We start from the raw sequence: 27,204 nt of genomic DNA on the forward strand, positions 1-27,204 counted from the left end.
TCTCCAAAATGTTGGATCAGCTTTTGTGAGACAAACTGCCTTTGCAACTAAGGTTGCAAAAACTTTTATCACACTGGAAGCCAAAAATTTTGGGAGCTGAAAGTATGTTTACCTGTTTCTAGATTCTAGCATTTTTGTGAGTTTAAGCTCATTAGATTTTGTGCAGCTTCACATATTAACTTTTGAAAAAGTGCAGAAGGGAAATTTTTACTTGGATTTTAGTTTGTCATAAATTCTGAACAAAAGTAGAATCAAAGGCTCATACTTCAAAATTATATTGCCAAAACACTTGTTTTTAATGGGTTAGAGTGAGTAAGTATTGCTTGTCATTCCAAGTGACTATCAAAGCTGTTCAAGTGAAGAATAGCCTATTTTCAATGTGCTGTATATCAAGCTTGTTATCTTGCATATTCTTTTGGTTAGTACTATTAGAAGGAACAAATTTCCCTCCTTCAAAATACGTTTTTCCCCCCAATGGTGTTCTTTCAGATAAGGATGAAAAAATGAGCTTGACATTCTGTGTCATAACAAATTGCCTTGCGTAGTACAAAACAATTTTACCACACTGGAAGTCTGAAATTCCAGGAGTTTAAAGAACTTCTAGTTGCTAGTACCTTATAGTATTTTTGTGAGTTTGAGTTCATTAGTTTCTGTGTAGCGTGCAAACAAACCCTAGAAAACGTGCATCTAGGAAACTTTTTTCCTGGATTTTAGGGTGTCATAAATTTAGAGCAAAAATAGTTCAAATGCTCGTACTTCCCAATTCTGTCAAATCACTTGTTTTTAATGGGTTTTAGTTGCAGAGCGTAAATAGGGATTTTGTAAAAAATATTGTCATCCAAAGTGGCTACCAAAATCCTTCACATTGAAAAATCTGTTTGTAATGTACTGTACCTCAAGTTTCTCACCTTCAATCAGGGTTCGCCGATATATATCGGTCGATATGTATCATGATATATATCACGATATATATTCAATATTTATTTTGAAAATATCATATTTTGATATTTTCAATATTTATTTTGCAAAGTACAACATTTGCGATATAAAAATTAAATATATTAATCGAAACATATTATTATTTTAATTATTAAAAATAATCAAAAGTAATTCAGTATATTTATATAACATACTAATGTATCATTAATATAATGAAAATAATATAATATTTCTACTTTATTTTTTATTCATATAATTATTTGTAATGTAACAATTTTAATTGGTCAGAACGAAATGCCTTATGGATGTGTAGTATGGGCTGACTAATGCATATATTTTGTTTATGAAATATGTAACATTCATAAAATTAGTTAACCAAAGCAAAATGATTAAAGCATCTAATGCTTAAGTAATTCAATCATTATTAATAGAAATGTATCAGTTATCCTATATTTTATTTCTAATGAATTAAATCATCACATTTTACAGATGATTGTAAATATTACTTATACTTCAATGCCATTCAAAGTACGTAACATTTTGTGTAAAATGTATATTTAGGAATATAAATCATGAAAGAAACATGAATTTTAAAATTGATGCATTATAATTATAACACAAAAAAATAAACAACTGATTTTAGAAAGCAGTTGCTATTTAATGTCTTAAGTTTGCACTGATTGAAAATATCTGATATACAGGGCCAGATTTAGGGGAGGGCAGGCAGGGCTACTGCCCCGGGGCCTCCACAACAAAGGGGCCCCCACAATAAAATTTTTACAAAATATTCTAACTTTCATGGGTTGAAAATATAGGAGATATACGTATATATTAAAATATTCAGATATATATCGAAATATTTGGATATATATCAAAGTATCGGATATTTTCGAAAATATGATGATCTTTTCGGATCCTGATTAGGGGCCTCCACTCCTTCGTAGCCCCGGGGCCTCCACACTTCCAAATCCGGCCCTGCTGATGTATATCAAAATATCGGATATTTTCGGATATATGATATTTTCGAACCCTGCCTTCAATACTCTTTCTTAGTACTATTAAAGAGAGCGGATTTTTTTCCTGTAAAAATAGGGTTTTTTTTTTTTCAATCTTGTTCGTTTAGATAAGGATGAAAAAATGAGCTTGAAATACTGTATATCCATCATGAGAAAATATCATTCTATAATGTATAATGGATGATGATTGCCATGAAAACTAGTCTACAGTAGTTTTACTGATGGTTTTAATCAGATGTAGATTTTTATTTCTCTAATAAAAAGTTTGTTAGCAAATTGAGTATGAAAGAAACTGAAAAATATCTTGATCTCTTATGTTGCATTAGTATGTTCCTCGAACAAGATATTTTTCTGTTTCTATCATATTTAATATGCTAACTTTTAAAAAGAGCTATTAAAAAAACTGTTTCTGACTAATAGAAGTTGTAAAATCACTATAAACCGTGCCATGGCAATCATGATTCATTGGTCGTTGTAAAACGAGATTTTCTCATAAACCATATAGAGTATTTCAAGCTAATTTTCTATTTTTTTTTCTTGCTAATCTGAAAGAACACCATCAAAAAAACCTATTTTTATGGGGGGAAATCTGTTCTGTTAATGGTGCTAATGAAAATAAAATTGAAGAAGACAAACCTGAGCTACAGCACATTGAAAATAGATTATTTTTCAAGTGAAGGACTTCGATTAGCACTTGGGGGGCAATTTTTTTTACAAAATCAATATGTACGCTCTGCAGCTGTAACCCATAAAAAACAAGTATTTTGACGATAGAAATGACTAAGTACAAGCTTTTGAATAAGTTTTGTTCAAAATTTATGACATCCTAAAATCCAGAAAAAAAATTTCCCAGATGCGGGTTTTCAAGAGTTTGCATGCATCCTACACAGAAACTAATGAACTCATACTCACAAAAATACTACAATGTATTGACAACTAAAAGTACTTCAATTTTTTTAACTTTCTGAATTCCAGTGTGAAAAATTTTCTGCAGCCTTAGCTTAAATAAGACAATTTATTATGACAGACTGAATTTCGAACTCATTTTTGCATCCTTATCTGAAAGAAGACCATTGAAAAAAAAACTATGCAAGGCAGCAAACTTGAACTAAGCGCATTGAAAATAGGCTAGTTTTCATGTGAGCAATTTTAATAGACACTTTGGATAACAATATCTTTTATAAAATCAACGTTTTTGCTCTGGAACTTCAACCCATTAAAAACAAGTATTTTGACAATAGAGTTACAAAGTACAAGCTTTTGATTTTGTCCATAATTTATGACAACCTAAAACATACAGAAAAATTTCCCCCCTGCGCTTTTTCAATTTTACATGCATGCTTACACAAAATCTAAGAAGCTCAAACTCACAAAATACAAGAACGTATTAACATTCAAACAAATTTCCAAAAAACTTCAGGCTTTCAGTGGGAGGAAATGTTCTGCAACCTTAGCCTTAATATGCAGTTCATGTCAAAAAGCTGATCCGCCATTTTGGAGCACTTTTTTTGACAGAACCTATATCCTCAGGATTTGGATCTTGAAAGCTGAAAACGTGCATAGGTTAGTTTCTCAAAGGCATATATCTACAGCTCTAAAATTTCATCCAATTCAGAGATGGTTGAGCGGGGATCACTAGATCACTTGACGTAGAATGACTTTATAATATTTTAATTTCAAAAATAAAGTTAGAACTTATCCTACTATGAGAACTTACCTTTACACTTAGTCAGAAAAATAAATCTGTACCCTAGGGTAGAGTGAAAAATATCAAACTGATAAACACAAAGTGATAGTGAGGACTAAAAAAAACCTTTTGTAAAGATATTTAGTCATGCAAAAGGATTTCAAGAACAAAAAATATCTTGAGGTTCCACTTGCACCTTGAAGTAGATCATTATTGCATAAAAACCGGAAAAAGTTACTAAAATTTCATCTACGTTTTGATAAATTTGATGTAATATTCTGTAAGAGTAGGCTTTTGTGTAAATTACACACAACAGATGGTCATTTTAGTATTGAATTATAGTTTGAAGTTCAACCCATTATTTGAATTGGAACACTTCCGTCAAAATTGACTAGCATCGTAAGGCTCCATACTTTGAGAAAAGTATCAGAAGTTACTATTTGTAAAAATTTGCTTTCATAGTAATAAATACTTACATAGATACTGAAAAAATGAGTAATAAAAGCATTTCTTACAGAGGGGAAAAAAAAGTTGATTTTTCACTAAGCAAATAACTTTGGCTCAAAATGTAAAATTTACTAGTGATAGAAAAACATGGGTAAAGCATATAAGTTTGAAAATAAATATGTAGCTTGCAACAGCCCACATGACTCACACCTTGAAACAAAAGAAGATGCTAAATAAATTTTAATGGTTTTTGAACTTTCAAACTATTGCATATACAAGAAAACATTAGTTTGGCTGGCGAGTCGAACTATTATCTTGACTCCTGACAATGTTTGGTCTTCCTTGTGAGGTCAGATTCCCAATCTAACTCTAATGAATCCATCTCTCTTGGTTAGACAACAAACTGTGGCTGACACTTCTTTGTCTCATTTTATGCATCATCTCGCTGCTTTAGTATAACACGAGGTTTTGGAAATCATACAATTCAGTAGGTATGCCATTAAGCACCATTTCTTTCAATATTTTATCTGAAATTCATTTCATAAGTAAAGGATCGAGTTTTCCCACTTCTGCTATCAAAGAGTTAATGGCAGCATCGAAATTGAAATCTGTCATTGTAAATTTTCACTGTCCACTCGAATTCTTTAAACTTGCCATCGTACATGGATGGAAACAAAGTTCTCTGATGAAGTTTGGATTATCTGCAATTCTGTGGTTCTGCAAGCTGGTTACTTTGAGAATCTAAAAGATGTAACACTAGGGATTACGAATGATTGAAACTTCATCGGAGAACTTGGTTTGCGTCGGATTATGACGACGACATTCGAAGAATTCGAATGTGAACAACAAATATTTACAATTCCAGACTTCAATTTCAAAGCGAAGAGCACATCAAGAAGCAAATGGGAAAACTTGGCTCCTCCTTTCAAAATGGGAATTTCATATAAAACTTTGAAAGAAACTGCTTGGTATGGTGCTACTTACTGAATTGTATGATTTTCAAAACCTCACATGTCATATACCAAATCAGTGAGAGGATGGACAAAATTAAAAGAAGCATCAGTTACAGTTTGTTATATAACCAAAAGGGATGAACTAATAAGAGTCAGATTAAAATTCAGAAATCTTACGCCACATGACTCTAATGACACCCATTGTCCAGAGTCAAGACAATAGTTCAACTCACCCATCAAACTATGTTTTATTGAAGTCAGTAAGCAGGGGAGCCCCCCCCCTCTAAGGTCAAATTTGCACCCCCCCCCCCTTACCTCAATATTGTGGAGACCCCCCCTAAAAGCAAGAGACAACCCCACGCAAAATGAGAAAAATATCCCTCAAAACAACCCTCCTAAAAAATTCAATGGCTCAGTCTGCGTCGTGACCACCCCTGCAATAAGAGTACAGTTTGAGTGCTCAAAAACCAAAAACTTATATTATAAACTTTGTTTTGAGGTGTTAATTATGCAGGCTGTTGCAAGTAACACGTTTATATTTTCAAATTTTTATACTTAACCTTGGTTCTTTACCTTAGGTAAATTTTACGTTTTGAGCAGAGCAAAGTTTTGAGCTAAGAGATGAATTAAGTGTTTTTTTACTAGATAAGATATGCTTTTATTTCTTAATTTCTAATTCTTTTCCTCAAAGTATGGAGCATTATGAAGTTACTCGATTTTGACGCTGTAGTGGTCAAATTCTAAGTATATATATGGAACTTTAAAATATAGTTCATTATTAAAATGATGCAATCTCTACTCAAAAAGCCTACTCTTAAATATTACATCAAATTTTGTTTTATTAATCCAGTTTTTATGCAACATAATGGTTAACTTTAAGGTTCAATTTTTTTGTTGTTGAAATAATTTGGCATGACCAAATATCTCTACAAAAGGCAACTTTTCCACACTATTGTTTAGCGTTTATCAAATTTTGATTTTTTCCACTTTTCCCTACTGTGCACATTACATTTTCTTTTTGCATGCAAATATATTATGTTCTCATTTTTTTGACTGTTATAAAATAATTTATTAATGCTACATTTTTCTTTCTTTTTAATATTGGTAGTATCTATGGTGATGATATTTTTACTCTTAATATAGCCTTGTTATATTTTTTTAGGCGCTGGAAAATTTATGCAAGGTATAGGGAGGCATGGAAAATTTCATCTAGATGCACATGAGAAAGAAGAGTTTTGAATGACTTGTGCAGTAGTTTGTTAAACAATACATTTGTAATTAATTTATTTAAATTAAGTTACAAGTTTAATTAAAATAAAATTTGTTTAATTAAACTTGCCTGATGTTCAAAGAATCAACAGTTTTATATAGACTTGTAATATTAAATAAATATATATTTATTATAAATTCAGAAGATGTTTTATTTTTAATTTTGTGTATTAGTGTAGATTTTATTTTTTAAAACTGCAGTAAAATGAGAAAATTAATGTTAGATATTAATAATTTCCTAAGCTTTTCATTACAAAATAAAGTCGACAGTTTGGCGTTGGGCCTCTGACTCTCAATATCATGGGTTCAAACCTTCTCTAATCTGTGTATTTTTAAGGTGTAGAAAATCAAGAAGCTATGTTGCAGAATTATGCAGCATGTTTTAGATCCCTGGGGGGAGGGGGGCATAAAAACTCTGAAGTGGTAAAGTGGTAATGGCAGTTGGCCAACAGTGGTTACCACATGAAAGAATGTATGCCAACCCTTGAATATTGAGCTAGGTCTGCAAATCCCTGGGATCCAATACACAGTCCCATTATCAAACCACAAGGATGCTTCAAATATTGATAGATTTCCAAAATAATATTTGCAACACATCCATTTATTTAAAACTCCATCCCCTTTTTCGACTTTGCATTTATTTTTGCTTTTTCTCAGAATGTTATTCAAAATAAAAAAGGTTTTTTTGGAATACTATGTTTTTACTTTGTTATTGATGATAATAAGCTATTCAAATTTGAAATGTCTTACTGAGATATCTTCAGCAGTCACACATAAAATGCTTTCTGTTCTGCTAACTTGTATTCAATTACATGATTAGTATAAATTCCAACTTCCTGAAAAAAATAGAAGGAAAGTAAATTCAGAGTTATATGAAAATTTAACAAAATATATTTTATAAGTGTTATAAATAAAATTAATAATGGCCAAGTTGAATTAAATTCAAATTAACAAAATAGCTGATGCTAACAACTATTTAGCCATGAAACTAAAGCCTCGAAATGCCTTTTATCTGTAACTTTTAAAACGATTTGTATTCTATCTACTTCGTTCATTTATTTTTTGTTCAGAGCAGAGCTGTTTGTTATACACATATGGTGGGGGGGGGGGGGGGGGAATATCAAATTGGAATCAAAAATACTTTTGGGAAACTAAATATAATAGCACAGTTTAGATTTAGGAAACCTATTTTTTGCTTTTAATTGATGTCTGTGCTAAGTTTGATGTAATTAAAACATTAACAATTCAAGTTTTCAAAAAGAAAAAAAGTGCAAAAAATGCAGTGTACAGTCGAGTCCCGACTTACGCGACGGATGCGTTCCAAGACTCCTCGCGTAAGTCGAAATTTCACGTTGTGGAAACATGTAGGCATACAATTTTTTTTAGAAACAAGCCGAATTCTTTTAGACACTTATAAACACCCTCAAACTCCTTTAAAGCATTCCTAAACTGTACATTAGTTTATTTCATAAAGACCTGAACTTTTACGGCATTTGAAAAGTTAAAAAAAAAAGCTGTTTTATTTAACATGAAATATTTTAAGATGCACAAAATAAATGACCAAAGACTTAAATAAATCTTTAGGGCACGCACACAGTGTGTAATAATAATAAAATGCTGCACTATTAGAGTACTGTACATTAGAAAAAGTAATAATATTTGAGTTAAAAAATGATGATGATTATTTATGCTCCACTATCAAATCATTACCCAATACATTTTTAAATAGGGTTGCTTTGCCTTTTCTTTTATAACGTTTCTATTTACGGCAACAACCTCTCTTCCTTATCTCTTTAATTGACAATACAAGAGCAACTTTCATTTTCATAGTACACTTTGCTTAGACATTACAGCCTGAGTAAAAACTTTAAGGCCAGTACATTTTTTTGTGAAAATTAGAGAATAAAACTAAATTGATCGTAATACTATTTTATTATTAATTATTAATGTTCATTGCTAAGAAATAACTCAACAGACAGGATTTGTAAAGTATGCAATTACCAGAAAAACAGTGGTATATTCATAGTTAGTATTTTAGCCTGAGTAAAAACTTAAAGGACACTAGTTTTTTTTAAACTACAGGTACATTATACTGGAATAAATATGACTGCAGTTACCAAAATTGTGGAAACCCTTCAACTTGCAGTTTTGTCACTAATTTCTTCAAAGTTATGGTTCTCTTCGTAAGATATCGAAAGGTAAAAAGTTAAAGAGATCAGATTGTTTTGTTTTTTTTTCTTCAGCGGCGATGATTAACCGTACTATTGAGAAAAAAATTGGAAGATTGAAAATTGAAGTCAACAACTTTTTTAAATTGAAACACAGCTATGGTAAAAAGAAAACCGGTAAAAGACCCAACTCTTTGTCTTCGCGTGATGGAGGAAGTGTTTTCAAACTTACATCATTTGAAAAGTACTCAATCAGGAAATTTATTTTTAAAAAATGTTTTTAAATGTTTGTCAAAAACGATGTACAACGCAGTTAGAAGGTGTGGAGGTTTAATTTATGCAGTAAAATTGCCTGAACGTCAGTTATTGATTAGGCACAGCATAGAGCATCTGAACTTTAGCCAGGAAATCATAACCTGGGGTAACCAATGGCTACAAATAATTTTTCTGACAAAAATGAGTGGAATTTGGATGGAACAGAACGATGGAAGCACTATTGGCATGATTTAAGAAAAGAAATGGAAAATACTTTTTTCTCCTAGCGAAAATTAAATGGAGACCCTAGCATGACTTGAGAGTGCTTTGCTTATAATGTTGTGTGCTCAGTTATGTTTGTTTCAGGTAAAATGAATTCACAAGCATATTAAAATGACCTCGCAAGCCATCTTTTACCAAATGCTAAATTTATTGCTTCAGAAAATTCGAAATATCAGCAACACAGTGCACCTATCCATTCGAGTAGCAGTGCAAAAAATTGGTTCCAAGTCAACAATGACAACCTTTGAAATGAGCAACTAAGTGTCCAGATCTTAGCCCAATATAAAACTTATGGGGTGCCTTAGCAAGATCATTTTATGCCAATGGGAGACAATTTGCTTCATCAAACAGAGCTGACATTTACTATCGAAGTTGAATGGCATAAAACAGATCCAAACGTTGTCAAAAACTAGTTTTATCCATGAAAACAAGAATTTTTAAAGCAATTTGAAGAAATGGCTCCTACGCAAGCTCAAAAATGTTTTAATTTTTGTTTTGATTTGCTTTTTTCTGTGTTGGCCTTAAAGAATTTACTCAGGTTCAAATATTTATCTGTAATATTTTCTGATAAAGAAATACTTACAAACGAAATTTTTATCCTTTTTTACTTGTATTTAAAGTTTATAATTACCACTGAAATGATTCTTTGATCCTAAGTTAAAGATGTGTCTAATTTCTTAAAAATGTTAACTGGCCTTAAAGTTTTTACTCAGACTGTACTCTGCAAGCTTCAATATTGAAACTAAGTCCTGAACTTTTACGGAGATGTTTTGGTTCTGATTTTTTAATTGTAGGTATGGTAGATTCATTCATATTTGTGTCATGCTACCATCAACATTTGATAGTTCTTCAAGCATATCGAGAATCTTAACATTTTTTTTTTGTTTGAAACTTTCCTTTTCCTCCCATCTTCACAAACTTTAGATGAAACTGTGCGCTTAGATGCCGCTATATTTCCTCAACTTTAATATATAGAATTTAAAAAAAAGATAAATGAAAGATACAGAGTGGTTCTTTGATACACTAACAGCGCGATTTGTACACTAGTTTGGTGTGGGAACTTGCACTGTCAGTGATGCTAGAGGGATGTAATAACATTCATGAAATCAGTATTTAGCAACTAATAACGAAGCGGATACTTCCTTCTAAAACAATTCGTGTTGTGAACGAGGAATTCGCATTAGCTATAAATTCGTTACTCGTGAAAAATTCCTGTTATAGCCATTTCGCGTAAGTTGAATCGCGTTGTAGCGGCAGTCGTCTGTACCTAATAATTTGTATGAAAATTAATTTGTTTGAAATTAATTCATCATTGATTTGATATGTCCCAAAATTCGATTTAAAGTGATATTCCTAAATTTGTTTTTTAAGAAACTAACCAGAAATTTCAATTATGAAATACAATTTTAATACGTAACAAGAAAGTTCATATTGACATAGGATATTCAGTTCTTAACCCTACCGTCAATGACTGGGTACCTTTTTGAGACTTTTATCACAATTTTTACCCTTTCTAAGTCTTGGTAAAATTGCTTTTAATCCTTGTTATTTACATGAATCTGAACTAAAGAAAGTTGTAACCGTGTTTTCAGATTTTTTTTTTTTGGAGGGGGGGGGGCGGGAGGTATTTTGCATTTAAAATTTTCATACCTATATTCAATAACCAGGTACCCATTACATTGCACATCAAAAAATACCCCTTCAAAATGCTTCTGACACCATTTTTGATGATTCTCATATAAAATGAGCCATTGAATCAAAATATGACCACAGTTTTCCTCCATCATCCTCTCCCCCCCCCCCCCTTTTTGATATCATGCCTCCTAATTTTTTTCAGTTTTCGTCAGTTACAAGCAGTTATTTATACAGTCAATCCGCGATAACTCGAATCTAAAGGGACCAATTCAAAACTTTGATCAATTGGAAGTTCGACTTACCGCTAGTTTCGGTTTTCGACATTTTAATGTAAATGACCAACATTCGTTTCAAATTCAGATTCAAAGATTCTACCATTTTAGAAAATTTACTTTTTCGTTTAATATCATTGAAAGAGTACTTGCTTAGACATCTTTAATAGTAAAGAAAACTCACTCTGTCTCTTATGAACTTATCAGCAAATGATCCAACTAAAGAATGAAGAAGAACGCATCTTAACTTAGGTCAGCCTTTGAATAAAGGTACAATCGGTTGACTTGACAACTTAACAGCTTAAAAGCAAATTCGTAGTCCAGCAACATGGCAAAGTGTCAGGACCCGATTTAGAAGTGTGGAGGCCCCGGTTAAACGAAGGAGTGGAGGCCCCTCATCAGGGTTAAAAAAGATCATCATATTTTCGAAAATATCCGATACTTTGATATATATCCGAATATTTTATAATATATGTATATATGCGATTTTTTTGACCCGTGAAAGTTAGTATATTTTGTAAAAATTTTATTGTGGGGGCCCCTTTCTTGTGGAGGCCCAGGGGCAGTAGCCCCGCCTGCCCTCCCCTAAATCCGGCCCTGCAAAGTGTAAATGGTGCAGTACAACAAAAGAAAACAAGCTAATTGATTTCCGCACGTGTAACTCCTTTATCCCACATTGGTTTAACAGGTGCTCTCCTTGCTTTAGAGGTCTATTGTGCTGGAATTTCAAGTGAAGGTGAATTAATTTTTTTCTCATAGTCACTTCTTTGTTTCTTTTTTTTTTCGTCCTTTCAAAATAAATTTCGAGTCATCTTTGAAAAAAACTTCGAGTTATAGGAAGTTAACTTTGAGATATCGAAAATAATTAGCATGGAATTAAAGACAAAGGAGTTGAGATTTGATAAAAACTTCGTATTATAGTAATATTCGAGTTATCGCGAATTGACTGTATTTGATAGGGGAAACAGCATTGTATTCATCATCAATATTCTTCTGAAGGGTTAGAGAAGTGTATACCTTCAAAAGCATGAACATTTATAGCAAGATGAGACATTCAAACGAGTACCAAAAAAAAATCTAAAAAATCCCTGAAACGATTTTTTTTTTCTTTTTCTTTTTTGATAAAGGTTCGTTTTACAATTTCTCAACTTATTTTCTTAGTGTAAAACCGAAGTATTGAACTAACTTCCCATGCCCAAAAATATTTTCACACTGTAAAAAAAATAAAAATTAATAAACACTTGAAAATATTGCATATTACATACGAGCCACACTGTAGACCTTAGACGCAAAGAAACTTTCCGTGTTATTGACATTTATTCAAATTACATTTACAGATATAATTAAAATTTTAAATGAAATTAATTATACTCGTAATATGGATCAATTTATTTTTATATTTCAAAGGGCACCGCACCCATTGTTTATCACCATTCGATCAAATGCTTCAAAATTATCGAAGCATTTGATCAATCGTGCTGCCACCAGATTGATTTTTTATAAAACAAAATAGTTGTGAATTTTGGTTGCTCCAGAGTTGCTTTTGATCCAATGTGAAGAGGAAATCAATATTATAGCTTTTTTTTTTCCTTTTTGTTGATGTACGAACATATTGTTACCTCTTCAATGATAGTGAAGTAAGAACTTCGTGTCTCTCGAGATGTTGACAATAATATTTCAGTTGGAATAAATGACCTGTCTTCTTTTTTAGTATACCTACGAATGTCAGACGCCGTGACAGAAAAGGTTGAGCAAATGATAGTGAGGATAAAAATGACAGATAATATTTTTCGATGCTACAAGCCACATGTATGAACTTCTCGGGCCGTAAGTTGAACATCATTGGTATAAATAAAATACTACGAATGCACTATGAAATACCAAAGCGTAAAACTTAATACATCCAGTATTACAAAAAAGAACTGGAGAAACACATTTTTTTCTAACAGACCATTTAGCATGAAACATAAACATAAAACACTGAAAAAATAATAAACCATTTTGTTATTTTTTTTTTTGATAAAAACAGGATAAACACATTTCCCAAGATGAAGGTGGAAGAAAATAATCTAATTAAATATAAGAGGTATCAGAAAAAAAAATCCTGCTCTAAATCTTTAAAATTCAAAATGGGTACCTGGTTATTGAGATTAAGGGAAAAGTTTGGTCATTGACGCTAGTATTAAGACAAATTATAAAACATATTTTGGCAACTCCTGTAAGTTTTACTCAAATGTTGTCATCTGTTAAAAGCAACAGGCACCCATCATTTCAAATTTTTCCAGGAAGGGGGGTGGACAATTCAACAGTTGAACAGGAATAAGTTGAACCTGTCTATCTCGAATTTTTAGAGGGTGGAAGAAAAATTCAAGATAAAGAAGTTTTTAAACACTGAAGTTTGTTTAGTTATAAAAATAAGCAATATTGAAATCAAGACATAATGTCTTGATGTTGATCTTTGAATAATGTTGATAATTTACTAAATAAGGATTTTTCAGACCAGTTTCTGTGATCTGTAGAAAAAAGAAAAAGCTCTGGGAGCTAGCAAAAGCATATTGATAACAAAGTACACATCAAGCTTTTACTATATAAATTCCAACAACCCTTTTTCGTAAAAACATTATTAATATTTTAATTTTATTTATTTATTTATTTATTTTTTTAAGTTATTATTTAGTTATTTTTACTGATATGTTTTATTTGTTTATTAATTTATTTTGGATTTTCCAAATGAATTTTGTTTAAAGGTATGTTTCAGATTGAACTTTACTTACAGTTTCAGTATTCTTCGTAAGCTCTGAATGTTGTTTATCATGTGCTTTGGAAAGCTTGTCTCTTTCTTTTCTTTGTTTCATTGCCACATTTTTTCTTTCATCTATAAACCTTTTAGTATTATTTTGGTTCTTCTCTTTTAAACGTCTACATAAAACAGAAATAAATAGTTTATTGTTTGTTGCATATTAGTAATACATAGCTTTTTATGGAAAAAAAAAAAAAAAACTCATAACCAAAACAGTAAAGTGAAACTTCTTTTCATTAATTATATTTTTTCTTGGAAAAGCTGCAATGAAGGAAAATGTTTGATGAAGAACTTGAAATTATAAACACAAATCACAAATCCTGACGAAATTATGAACACTGATCACAAATCCTGACACAATCTTGAACACTTACTAAATGTGTCAGTATGTATACTATTTAGCAGGGATGCTCCCTCCCTCTAAGAGTAAGGGCGCTCCCCCCCCCCTAAACATTGCAAAAACCTCCCTAACCCCAAAAGAGAAAAATGCCCCTCAAAACAACCACCCTAAACTTTCAATGGCGCAGTCTGCACCATGACCACCATTCCCTAGGTGGGCACCCCTGTATTCAGAATGATTTATTCTCTTATACTGTTTTTTTTTTACAATAATTATATTTATTAGAATATCATTTTTGCTTCTTCGTTAATTTAAAGCTTCTTTGAACCTTTTTTTTATTATTATTTATCATATTGGTTTATTCTATTTAGTAATTTAGATTGATTTTGCTTTTGAAAAATAAAACCATATCATGCATTAATTTTTAATGAAAATTTTACGCACATTATCATTTTTCGAAAATAGTTAATTATGATCAGAGTTATTAAAGCTATCAAAAAATGACGCCACCATTTTTGGCAAAACATGTTATTTCATGTGGATAAAAATGATTATGCACTTTCTTATCCTTGGGCAGCAGGGTGGGCCCAGGGACGTAGCCAAAGGGGGGGGGGTCCATGGGGTCCGGACCCCCCCCCCCCCTTCCCGATAGGTCACTGCCCTCCTGCACTTACATAAACAGAATTTTCCAAAAAAAAAATTAAATAAAAAATTCTTTTGTCCTAAATATTTTTATTAATCGATAACTTTTTCACGTTCAGTTTAGTTCAGAACAATAGAACCTCTGGGAGTGGTGGTGGTGGTGGGGGGGGGTGGGGGGGGGGGGGTTGCGACAGAAGTCATCATTCCGTGGTACGCGTCGCAGACCTGCTCAAAGGAGACATTATCTTATTAGTCCCCTGCCCCGCAAGAAAATCGCCAGCAGCTATCCGAAAATATCCGAAAAGGAGACATTATCTTACTCCCCGCAAGGAAATCGCCAGCATCTCGTAAACAAACATTTATTGTCAACGAAAGATTGATGAGAGTCACCAATGATGAAAATGTCGGAGACAGGAAATTTGTCGGAATGTTTTTGAGGGAAGGTCATACAAAGAGGACAGTTGTGGGGTCAGCCGCCGTCTTTTTAGAAGGTGCCTAAGGCCCCTAGAGTCATGGATAGTGCAGAACTCTTTTCGCACATTCACTTTCTCTATTGCTGCCTGCTGCCATTGGTATGGGTTGTTTGCACGAATGTTTTCCTCCAAAGTAAAAGGGAAAAATCAGGAGTAAAACCATAAACTCATAAGAAAAAATTAGCCAACCCCCACTGGGTAAGTTGTATTGCAGTTTTTTAATGTGTTTTTTTTTTCTTTTTTTTAGATATAGGAGCAATTTTATGCATTGTTTTCTCATTTATTTAAAATTTTGTTCTGACAGAAACAGCATCGAATATCATTTCATTTTTTAACCAATCAATTCAATTTATCTCACTTATAATTTTCATTCCTAACAATGATGGATTACGTATATCATTGTGTCCCGGAAGCTCGCAACTTTTAGCATTCATCAAATGCCTTTCTACAACCATGAAACTGGAAATTCGTTCTGAATATTTATTAATTTTCATCACAAGGTAACAGATTTTTTTTTTCTTTCACTCTTTCTGAGCAAAAATGTACCGAAAAAAACTAGAATTTTTGCGAATATTTAATCTTTTGCGTATTTATATATGATTTATGAAAAAGGGGGAAAAATATGTATCTGGAGGTAGTAAAAAATAGAAATGAATAAATAAAGGTTAATACTAATGTAACAAAATTGATTTCAATGATATCAAAGTTGAAAAAAAAAACAAAGAAATTGAATTAAAAAAAAATGAATGTGTTTGGTTTTTTTAATTTCAACTTTGGAATGATTAACGCATGTGTGTAAAGATGTATAAGTTTAAAGATACATATATATTTCACAATGAAATTATTTTAAATCTATATTTTAAAGTACTAACTGAATTGTTTTCATGAGGTCAAAAGAAAAAGTTATTAATTAGTTTAACTGAAAATATATATTTTCTTCTATAATCTAGTTCCATTTTTCGAATAAAATACTATATAATATTCGTGCATATACTTCATTTAACAAATTTTTTGATAGCTATTTACTGACTTTTTTGTATTCAAGAATTATTTAATAAGTATCTGTACATTCATAGTTAAAAAGCACAGTAGACTCCAAATGCAAAAATAATAGTAGTTGTTCTTATCCTTATAAATATAATAGCCAATGATCGAGTAACGCTTTCGACCTCATCAACAATGAAACTCGTGCCACGCAATGATAATTTGATAACAAGTTTTGGTGATGTTTAAAATGCAGGGAAAGGCTTTATTGTAACAAGGCTGAACTGGATCCAGTAACTTAACTGTTTTACTGGTAAGACTGTGTCATTTCAGGGGAATGAAGAAACGAAAAAGTGGTCAACGTTGAACCCTATCTACTGAAGCTTAGGGTTAATCCACTGGAGTTAGGGTTTAAAATGTCAACTATCAAAATGTCACCAAACAGGCAATTGCTTCGTTCAAATGTGGAATCAATTTTCATCCATCATATCTTGACAGGCGATCTTCTAGTTGTTATGTAATTTCAAAATATCAATTTATATCGTATCTAGATTTTTAATTTACAACTTTTCTTAGAGTTTTTACAAGAGATTTGTCCTTTTTTAAAAACATCTCATGACTTAGAGCAAAATGTTTGCTAACTGAGGCTTCAAACTACCTATAAACCTTTTATATTTGTCACCGAAAGATGATTAGCTTTTTACAGTAATATCTAATTTTGGTGCTGCCGCATTATCACAAAATAGGGCAAAGATTACTTCCTAAAGGAACGAAATCGGATGACTACCGCCACATGTAGAAATGTAAATTTTTATCTTTCCATATTGTTAGTGAAATAACTAGGTTTAAAGTGTCAAATTTTGTTGTGATGATTCATTATTGTTACTATCGGTCATTTCCCCTACAGTTGTTTAAATTGAAATTTTAAATTTAGAATGGAACATTTTGCACAGAAATTGTTTTGAATCAGCATAAAGAACGGAACTACAGATTTGATTTAGTTTATTTGTTTTCCTGAAGAGGGGTAAAGACATATCTATACATAAAATACTATGTAAATACAATGTGTTCGTAAGTGTATTCATTCAATTTCCAAAGTTTTCTTATCGTTGAATGAATCCTAAAAATTTAAATGAATTAAGACAGTTCGAGCTTCTCTTTAATGAGCCTTGGCGATATTTTCGTCCATAGAAGCATTAAATGCAGTTCAAAATCCAATTCAAAACAGTCAGGAGTGGGGAATTATGGAGCATTTATTGAGTTAGACAGTATTGAGCGTTTTTTTTTTTTTTTTTTGAAAGCAAATATATTGCAAAGCTTTAACTATCATACTTATATTATATCATTACTTAATTAAGCTAATTATCATACTTATTAATTGTAGTTTTGATTGGAATAGTATTAATTTATACAATTAACAGTTAATGCTTCTGATTTAGCATGCTTCCATTTTTAAAGTTCGTGCAACCTTGGACCCCCCCCCCCCCTTAACAAAATCCTAGCTACGTGCCTGGTGGGCCGAAAAAAGAAAATTTTCGAGATGCAACTTCTAATAGCAAAACATAGTTGTGTATTGTCATCCTAACATGGGAAAAATTATGAAAAGAATTAATATTTATGTCGTTAGATTACGCATTTGCAGCTAAGTTTCGAAAAAAGGTAAAAAATGGTCAATTTTCAAATATTTTTATAAAAATCTTAATGTTCAAAAGTTTTGTTCTAATACCGTTTATATACTTCCTTTTAATATACTTTCTTCATTTTCCTTTGAAAATATTTACATTTCTTTGCAGTTTTTAGTCCGCGCATAAGCCCCAAAGTTACGTGAATTTAACCAAAAATTGATTTTTTTAGCTTATTTTGCACATTGTAGTATTTCTTCTTTTAGATCCTAGTTATGTGTTTTTTTTTTTACAATAAATGCATTAAACAGCACTTGGCTAAAAATGCAATTGTATTTTATTGCATTTACAACCCAAAACCCACCACAAGTAGATGGTTGCATTTTGTGTTCCACCCTGTTTTTCCCCAGGAGTAGTTTTGTGCAAGACTTATATATTTGCAAAGTAACTTACATTCATTCTAACGAAATGATTTAAACAATTTTCTACGTTTTGAGCAAGATTTGAACTTACGACACAGTTTTTTGGCACTGCTCTTTCCGATTAAAAAGTTTTTCAGATAAATCCATCTCTTGCGTCTAATACCTCAAATAAATTTCTACGGATTCACTAACCAGTTCTACAATCTTTTCACCTGCCCGAGTGTGATATGGGAATTTTAAGAATGCATACTTAAGCAAATGTATAATTTCTAGAAGTGATAAAATATCCTTGCTTTACACATCATCACTGACGTGAAGGAAAATAAATAAGTTGATCAATTAATCAACTGATATATTTCGAAGCTTCAAATAATAATATTGGTGGATTAATTTTGTTATTACAATAGAAGATGTTTCATGATGGGTAATGGTTTGCGTTGTGTACCATACTGTAATCCAACTCCTTTATGTTTCGCCTCTTGTTCACTGCTATGACCAATAACAATTTCTCAAAAATAACAAACTAAGCATTTCTTTGAATCACCAGATCCATGATGTTTAAAGAATCATCAAACACCTGACCTGTAGATTTTGTAACATTAAATAAGTGTACAGGTTCATGTTTCACGGACGTTTGTTCTTTTCTTTAAATTTTAATTTTATTGAACTAGATGCATAATTTTTAAAAATATAATTTACAAGTGTCCCCATTCCGTTAGTAGCTTAGTTTGAAGAATATTCAGACCCAATACTCCGTTAGAACTTGTTGACGAATGCTAATGACTGAAACTTCTTGGTTTTGGGAGATCGAGATCAATATCACATTTTAATTTCTGTATTACATTGACAGTATACTGTTGCTCGCCCTTGAAGTCATTTTAAAAATTTCGATTTCTTCCGACCCAGTCAAAGTTAACTGTATATAATTATACAAAAAATGTTGAAGCTACACCCATAAGCCCCCCCCCCCCCCCCTTGTTCTTCTTTTACACTCCGACTGTTGAAAGGTTTATTTAACTGGTTAGTGAGTCAGTAGGTGGGGTATGTTGGGATGAGATACAATGTGGATTAATGGGAAAAACTTTATATTCGCGATCATCAGTGCAAAAAATTGAGTCACAAGTCCAACTTTAAACCTTGATCGAAACTCAGAAACTTGTTTAAAATAATATAGCTATATACAGTGGCTCCCAAAAGTCTTCGTACACCTACGACTTTCAACGAAATAGTCCCCAATCAATTGGTTAGAATTAATATTTCAGAATAGGTATTTTATTATAAGATCTATGATCATTTTTTAACAAAACTACATAAAAAGTTTTTAAAAAATATTAAAACTTAATTTTTTAAAAATCAAAAACCAAAAAGTGCCGGAAATTTTATCTCACAAAAGTCTTCGTACACTTTATAAAATGTCCATATATTATTGAATAATCCAACTTTTGATTAAGTTATTAATTAGTAGAATATCATACAGTATTCATAACACCTTTTAAACGTCTGGGAATAGATTTCATTCTTTTTTTTCTTCTTTTTTTTGCGTAATTTCTGAGTAAGTGTTCTACCACACTTCGAGTCTTAATGTTTCTAGCTCTATTTTCGTTTTAAAGCCCTATTTTCGTAATCTAGCCTCCAGATATCTCTAAATACGTTACATTAAGTTAAAATATGGAGATTTAGGGGGTATTTTCTAAACTTTAGGACAATTCCGTGGCACTAGACGCAAATGTTGAAAACCGTGTGCTTCTTATCGTTATCTTGATAAAAAACAAAGTTGCTTCCAATAACCAAATTTTTGACTAAGAGTTCAAAATTGTTTTTTTTAATATTTAAAGGAACAGCATGATTCATTATTTCATCAAAAAATTACAAACTACCAAGTCCTGATGATGCTGATATGCACCCTCACACTAGAACACCTCCACCGTCCTGATTAACTGATCCAAATAAGTTCTTAAGATTAAGTGCCTAATTTTTTCTTCTACTTACAGTTGTATAACAATTTAACCAAAAATGTTGAATTAATTTTATCTGTAAGTAAGACGTGATTCTAAAACGTTTTTAGCTTATTTATAATTGATTTTGGCGACGAAAAGCGTAAGCTTTTCTGTTTTTCGCACGACCAAGAAAATTTCTGCGGGAAGAGGTCCCATTTAATCCAGCTAATCAGAGAACTTGGCGAACAATTTTAGGTGAAAATTAAATGTAATATGTTTCATTTAACTCTGCGGAAACGTTTACAGCACTCAAATGTGTATTTTTCATATTTTTTTTAACTTTAAATCTCCGAACACGTTTTGTCAACTTTCCCGGTTGACTTTTTCTTACCTTGTTTTCGGTCCGATTCCTTTCTTTAAAGCATTTTATCAAGCACTTTACTATACAAACAAATAAATTAACTAATCTAGAGACACATCAAACCAATTTACCACTACTGTGGGGAAAAATTCAAATTTTGAATTGTGTTAGCGGTTTTTTACGAATACCAGCCATTTTACACTAATAAGCACAATATTAAGGAATAAATAAACAAAAAATTAAAGCCAAATGACTTAAAAGGGTCAACACAATGCAAAAATATTAATAAAACGGCATATGATAATTTTAATCATGAATTTATTCGAAAATATTTGAGTGTACGATGACTTTTGTGGCGTGTTATTTCTCTGTATTTTCGTTTTCTGACCAATTTCAAAAAGAAGATCCGTCAATATTTTGAAAAAACCAATAGGTTGTATTTAGAATGATATAGGAATGATGTAAAAAAATATTGGACTTCATATTCGAATTCCGTTTCGAGTTATTTTGGTTTTACTAAAAAATTTCAAAGTGTACCAACACTTTTGGGAGCCACTGTAGCTATTGTGAATGTAATTTTTTTTTTCAAATGTATAAATTCTATAATAGTCTTCTTGGCAGGGTGAAACACAAAGTGCCACCACCTACTTGTGATGGGTTCTGGGTAAATTGCAGTAAATTATAATTGCATTTCCAATAAAGGATAGTTGTATATTGCTCATTTATTGTAAAAAAAAAAAAAAATTTAACTGGAATCTAAAAGAAGAAATTCCGCAACGTGCAAAATAAGTTTATAACGTCGATTTTTGATTAATTTCACGACACTTTGCAGCTTTTTCACGAACTAACAAGAAGTTCTGTCTAGAACTAGACGAGCCTATTTTCCCGTATAGCCATACTACTTTCTAGTACCTGATAAATATTCTCAAAAATAGCTAAAATCGCAAATTTTTCAAACATATTTTTAAAAGACTTTAAGCTGATTTCTAGGAATACAATATTCCTCACTCATCTAAAAAAAATTAGATGCGTAAAAAAGAAAAAAAATAAACAGCAATTTTTAAACAAAGCAGCTAATACACTTTTTTCCCATTAAAAAATTCTTTAACAGCTTTCAAAACGAAAAAATAATAATTAAAATTAATAAGCTCATTAAAATAAATTTATCCTATCAAAAAAAAAATCGTTTATTTTTCCCCTGTTGCCAAAAGCAATTTTTTAAATGAATAAATGCACTTACCAAAATAAATAAAAACAATAAAAAGTGTCAACTTAAAGAAATAATTTTCACTGTCAAAAAAAAAAAAAAAAAAAAATCGTCTGCGCATATTTTTATGTAGAAACATAAATTAATGCGAGTTTATTCGCCGAAAACTGAATACCTAAATTAAACCTTTAGCGTAAAAATAAAATCAAGTCAAATCAACAATAATTATTTCACAGTCAAAACCATTCGCAACTCCAACGAACTGTAGGGGGCACTGCAGTCACTGTCTAATGGCCGACTTAAAAACTAAAACAAACGCATGTGGTAACGAAGAAAATGCTAAAAGTGTTGTGATTTTTGTTCGTATGTATGATTTTTTCGCTTTATTCATTTGAAAAGATTTTTCAAAGTCTTTTGGTTATTCTGACCCATATAGAAAGAGATTAGAAACCAAAAAGTATTACGAAAGTAAACAATTAATGCAGAACACACAGTAAGTTGTTCTGAAGCAGCCATTTTCACGATGTTGAATTCGGAATTCATAAATCTTTGGTAATCTTTGGTTTGCTTCGAACGGCATTTTCATTTTGTACCGTTTTTTCTATACATTAGTACATATTAAGTTCAGTTTCGTGACATTTCCGGCATTTGTTGACATTTTTGTCACATAGTGCACATACGTGGCAGACTGTCAAGAGTAACGTTTAACACTAGATAATTTATTTCTATGACTATATGATTGGATATCCAAAGAAATCATGCATTTAATTCATTCGTCATGGAAATGATTTACCTGATATGCGAAATCTTGTCAAGATACATTATTCTTTCACACAATTTTAAAACCATAACCCTATAAACAGATTTTTGGCGAACTTTTATTTTTTATTGTAAAAATTCTTAACGTTCTTTCTGGATTTTTCAATCTGTTCTGCGATAAATATTTTCAAGAAAATTTATTTGCATACTGTCTATTTCAGTAGGATACTGTAGTAACAAAAGTTATTTAAATCATTTATGTGGAATTAGGTTAAGGAAAAGTGTCCAGTCAATGTTGTTAAGTTCGTTTTTTTTTCATCGAATTGAAAAACTGATATTTATTCAAATTCACTCAGAACAAAATAAATAAAATGTGTACTCACAGTTTATATATGGTGGTAGTTTTCTTTTCAGTTGATTGACCATTATTTCTTTTTACTTATCGAATTCTGTAATCTTACTACCATTTTATTCCACTCATGATAAAAATTAAAAATGGTTTAACTAAAAACGCGAAATCTCGCCAAGGCTACTTTGCTCGCACAATTCCAAAACTATAACCCTAAACAAATTTGGCGAAACCTTTCAGCTGAGAATAAAAGGAATAAAGTAAATTCTTTCTCGGTTAAACATTTTTCATTTTGTTCTACGATAATAAATTCAAGAAAATATTTTGCATATTGTCCATTCTAACTAAATGCTGCTGTAAAATATGATTAGTTAAATTAATTTAAGATTAAAAAAAAACTCATATTCTTACAAATTCATACAAAACAATAAAAAATTTTACCTGGTATAACGTTATCCAATTTTGTTAATCCAGAGTTTTCTTGTTTATGCTTCCACCATTTAATACTTTTTTGAAAGAAATAAGGAAAACTAACATTATTTTGAGAAGCTCGAGAATACTACTAAGGGACGAATTAATTTCTGTAGCTGAAAGCAAACTAAGACACATCGATTGCGTTAATAAATACTCAGAACAAACTGCCTGTGTTTACGTCAACAGACACACGTGGTGCGCAACGTGGCAATGTTTTAGTTGCATTCGCAGTTTTATAAATCACCGCAAGGTAGCGTATTCGAGCGCTGGAGTTCCGAATAGCTGCGGAGTTGGAGTCAATCTCATTTTGGGGTAAAGGAGTCGGAGTCGAATATCTAAGAATCGGAGTCAGTCATCTGTCCTCCGTGTAAAAATTTTTGCCAAAGCTACGAAGTCAGAGAATCGGAGTCCGATTAATTATCGGGCGTAGGAGTCGGAGTCAAGTGCCCCTAAATTCTCGGAGTCGAAGTCTGGAGTTTGGCGTCAAGAGCTATTTCCAACAAAATTTGTTTGAAGTAAATCCGCCTTCAAGTACGGAATCTACATTGACTTTCAGTTTCCCCATGGGCGCTAATGTTAAGGGATTTGAACTGTTCAAAATTGAACGGAAAATTGTTCAAATCAAAAAGGTATTTTATATTCAAGTTTTTCATCAAACGCTTTTTCCTACAAAGTTTGTTTGAAGCAAATTCGCCTCACAGTTCGGAATTGCCTTGAATTTTCCCGTAGGCGCTAATGTTAAGTCTTTTTGAACTGTTCAAAATTGAAGAAAAATAGTTCAAATCAAAAAGTGAAATATGGGAATGAGGTGTCCTCGCCGAGATCTTTCGAACAAAAAAAAGTTTGATAAATAAATACCTTTGTGCTGAATAGTAAAGTCAAACCAAACAACAAATTTGTGCTTCTACTTACGTTGTTTGGTTTGACTTTATTAAAAAAAAGTTTGTTCGAATCGGACTATTCATTCAAAAGTTATCAGGGGGGGGGGGACAGACAGACAGACAGACCGACAGACATATTTCCCCATCTCAATACCCTACTTTCCAATTTTTAATTTTTCGATATTTATTTAATTATTTTATTTATTTTTGACTTTTTTTTTGTTTTTTGCGATATTTTTACGATGCATTAAGCCTTCTTTCATGCTTTTTTCTTCTTTTTCTGGCTTTTACTGGGAAAGTAGGCTAAAAACTAAAGGAATGTAAATATTTTCAAAGATATATGAAGAAAATATTAAAAGGAAGCATGTAAGCGATATTAGAACAAAAATTTCGAACATTTGGATTTTTATAAAAATATTTGAAAAGTGACCATTTTTTCCTTTTTTTTTTTTTTTCAAATTTTGCTGCCAATGCGCGATCTGAAAACATAAATATTAATTCTTTTTATTATTTTTCTCACGTTTAGAATGGCAATACACAACTTTTTTTTTGCCTGTAAAAGTTGAAGTTGCTTCTCGAAAAATTCTTTTTTTTTTTGTTTTTGACCCACCCAATAGGGAAGTTTTCGATTTTTCAATTTTATTTTTATACGGTAGAGTAACATGTATGAACATCATAGGTAAAAAAAATTTTGCGATACGATAAGTAGTTTTTTTTTAAATTAATTTTTAAAGTTCAAGCGCCTGTGACGTCAGATGGCATAGGAAGTGACGTTATGCGCCTTCCGGTAGGGCAGAAGCCGAAGGCCACGCATTCGACTTCGAAGACGAAACGTAAAAGGCTATCTCCTCGCATTTAACTCCTCGCGTTTCTGGAATATTAAACCTCTCATCCTCTCGGAAATATTCGAATATCCTCATTGATGTTACATGAGGAAGATTATTTAGATTGTGCTTTAACGAATCCGGTCTCCATAGTGTGTTCAAAAGGATTATTGAATTTCTAAAAAATAAAAATATCAGCGCGCTCAAAATATTCCTATCGAAAACAAGGGATCTTCGGCGGAAGGCTGCCCATTCGCGCCCTGTGACGTAGGCTAGTGACGTTTCAGAAGCGCGCACTTTTGCGCGTGGGTTTTTAAAAATTCATTAAAAATCAACCACGGTGTTTTAAAATTCGGCGATGGTGAATTTTTTAGTTTTGAGGGTCAATTAACAATATCCAATAGCCAAAATATGAACATTTAATAGGTTGCAACTTCCCTATTGGCCAGAGGCGAACTGGGTCTCTCAAGACTCAAAAGTGCAACTTTGCGTCCAAAGAGCGCAGAAAAATAAACAAAGGCATAAAAAAAAGTAAATAAAACAAAATAAAAAATTTTAAAAATCCCAAAGGTGCAAAAAATAAATAAATAAACTAAACGAAAAAGTAACTAATATAAAATAATAAAAATAACTGAAGGCGAAAGAAATAACCTAAGGCGCAAAAATAAATTCATAAAATATGTAAATACAATAAAATAAAACAAAACAAAACATTTAAAACCCCTGAAGGCGCAAAAAATAAATAAACTAAATTAAATAAAATAAATAAATAAATAAATAAATAAAATGAAATACGACACAAAGGCGCAAAAGTTCGAAAGCGCAAAAAAGACCCCGAAAGCGCACAGGTTTAGGGGCGTGTATAAAGAAGAAAAACGAAATGGCGCCAGGTTTAAAGGTTCAAAAAAAAAAAAAAACGGCGCACACGTTTGAGGACGCACATAAAGTTTAAAAAAAGATCGTGCAGGTGTGCAGGATACAAACAAAAAAAGAAAGAATGGGGGCGGGGGAAAGAAAATCGCAGTTTTGAAGGAGCAAAAAAAAAAAAAAAACAAGGTGAACAGGTTTGAGGGCGCAAAAAGAAATAAAGGTGCAGAGGTTCAAGGGCGCAAACTCAGCAAAAAACGAGCTGATGTGTGCATCACATGACTTCCTTTTACACCAATTTAATGCTATTTCCCTATTATTGCAATTTTAATGGGATTCTCTCTCTAACTCTTTAAATATCACTAGCAATGGCCACATTGAAAGCAGATTTAAAAAAAAAAAAAAAATCGCCAAATTTTTCGCCAAGTTGGCGACAAAACTTGGCAACCAAAAGACTGGCGATATATCGCCAAGTGACCGCCAAATTATAACACCACTTGAGTTTGCATCGAAATTAACAATGATTTCCCCCCAAAAAGGTACAAAAGACCCCTTTAGAAACACCCGAATGCAACCAAAATAGGAGGTGCACAACTAGACCCCACTACGAGTCTATGTACCAAATTTCAACTTTCTAGGACATACCATTTTTGAGTTATGCGAGATACATACGCACATACGCACATACGCACATACACACATACGCACATACATACAGACGTCACGAGAAAAGTCGTTGTAATTACCTCGGTGATGGTCAAAATGGATATTTCGCGTGTCTATACATTCTTAGGCACTTTTCCGCATGTGGTCGAATCGAAAAAAAAACTCAACATTCATTTGGGGGTGAGCAAAATGGAAATTAAGGGCGATTTTTGAGTGAAAATTTTTTCGCGAATACAATACTTCCTTTTTTGTAAAAGGAAGTAAAAAATCTCCAAGGTGCCAGAAGTTTGAGATCGAAAAAAAAAACGTCGCACAGGCATAAATAAAACCATGGCGCACAGGTTCGAGGACTTAAAAAAATGAAGGCGCTCAAGGCTCAAGAGCGCAAAAGAAATTAAAGGAAGAAAAAAAAAACAAAGGCGCACAGGTTTGAGGGCGCAAAAAATTAAAAAAAAAAAGAGGACCCCCGGGCCGATAATCCAGCGGTCCAGTCCGCTCCTGGCCTTGGGTGTCTAGGCTAATATATGCTATTCAACTCCTGAAAAAAAATTAAAGATGAAAATTAGTTCAAATAAGAATTTTAGAGGTTTTTTTGCCCTCTCTACAGCACTGTCACCCCCATTTTTTCTGACTGTTTCTTTTGCTATTGCTAGTTCCTATTTGTTGTGGAAAA

At 31.9% G+C, this 27,204-nt stretch overlaps 2 protein-coding genes across 2 annotated transcripts in view; one reads left to right on the plus strand and one right to left on the minus strand.

Annotated features, from left to right (window-relative positions):
- The window catches only part of LOC129222722 (2,3-dehydroadipyl-CoA hydratase-like), a 33,203-nt gene extending 26,772 nt beyond the window's left edge, over positions 1-6,431 (plus strand). Inside the window, exon 7 of the mRNA XM_054857254.1 lies at positions 6,205-6,431. Coding sequence (XP_054713229.1) covers positions 6,205-6,281 — 77 coding nt within the window. The 3' untranslated portion in view covers positions 6,282-6,431. The remainder of the gene's footprint in view (positions 1-6,204) is intronic.
- Positions 1-27,204, minus strand: part of LOC129223171 (1-phosphatidylinositol 4,5-bisphosphate phosphodiesterase-like) — a 187,421-nt gene that overhangs the window by 1,699 nt on the left and 158,518 nt on the right. Inside the window, exons 29-30 of the mRNA XM_054857738.1 lie at positions 13,698-13,842; positions 7,062-7,147 (exon numbers count right to left, since the gene is read on the minus strand). Of these exons, the coding sequence (XP_054713713.1) occupies positions 7,079-7,147; positions 13,698-13,842 (214 nt within the window). The 3' untranslated portion in view covers positions 7,062-7,078. The remainder of the gene's footprint in view (positions 1-7,061; positions 7,148-13,697; positions 13,843-27,204) is intronic.

This window comes from Uloborus diversus, chromosome 5, assembly GCF_026930045.1.
Source record: "Uloborus diversus isolate 005 chromosome 5, Udiv.v.3.1, whole genome shotgun sequence".
Taxonomy (NCBI): Eukaryota; Metazoa; Arthropoda; class Arachnida; order Araneae; family Uloboridae; genus Uloborus; species Uloborus diversus.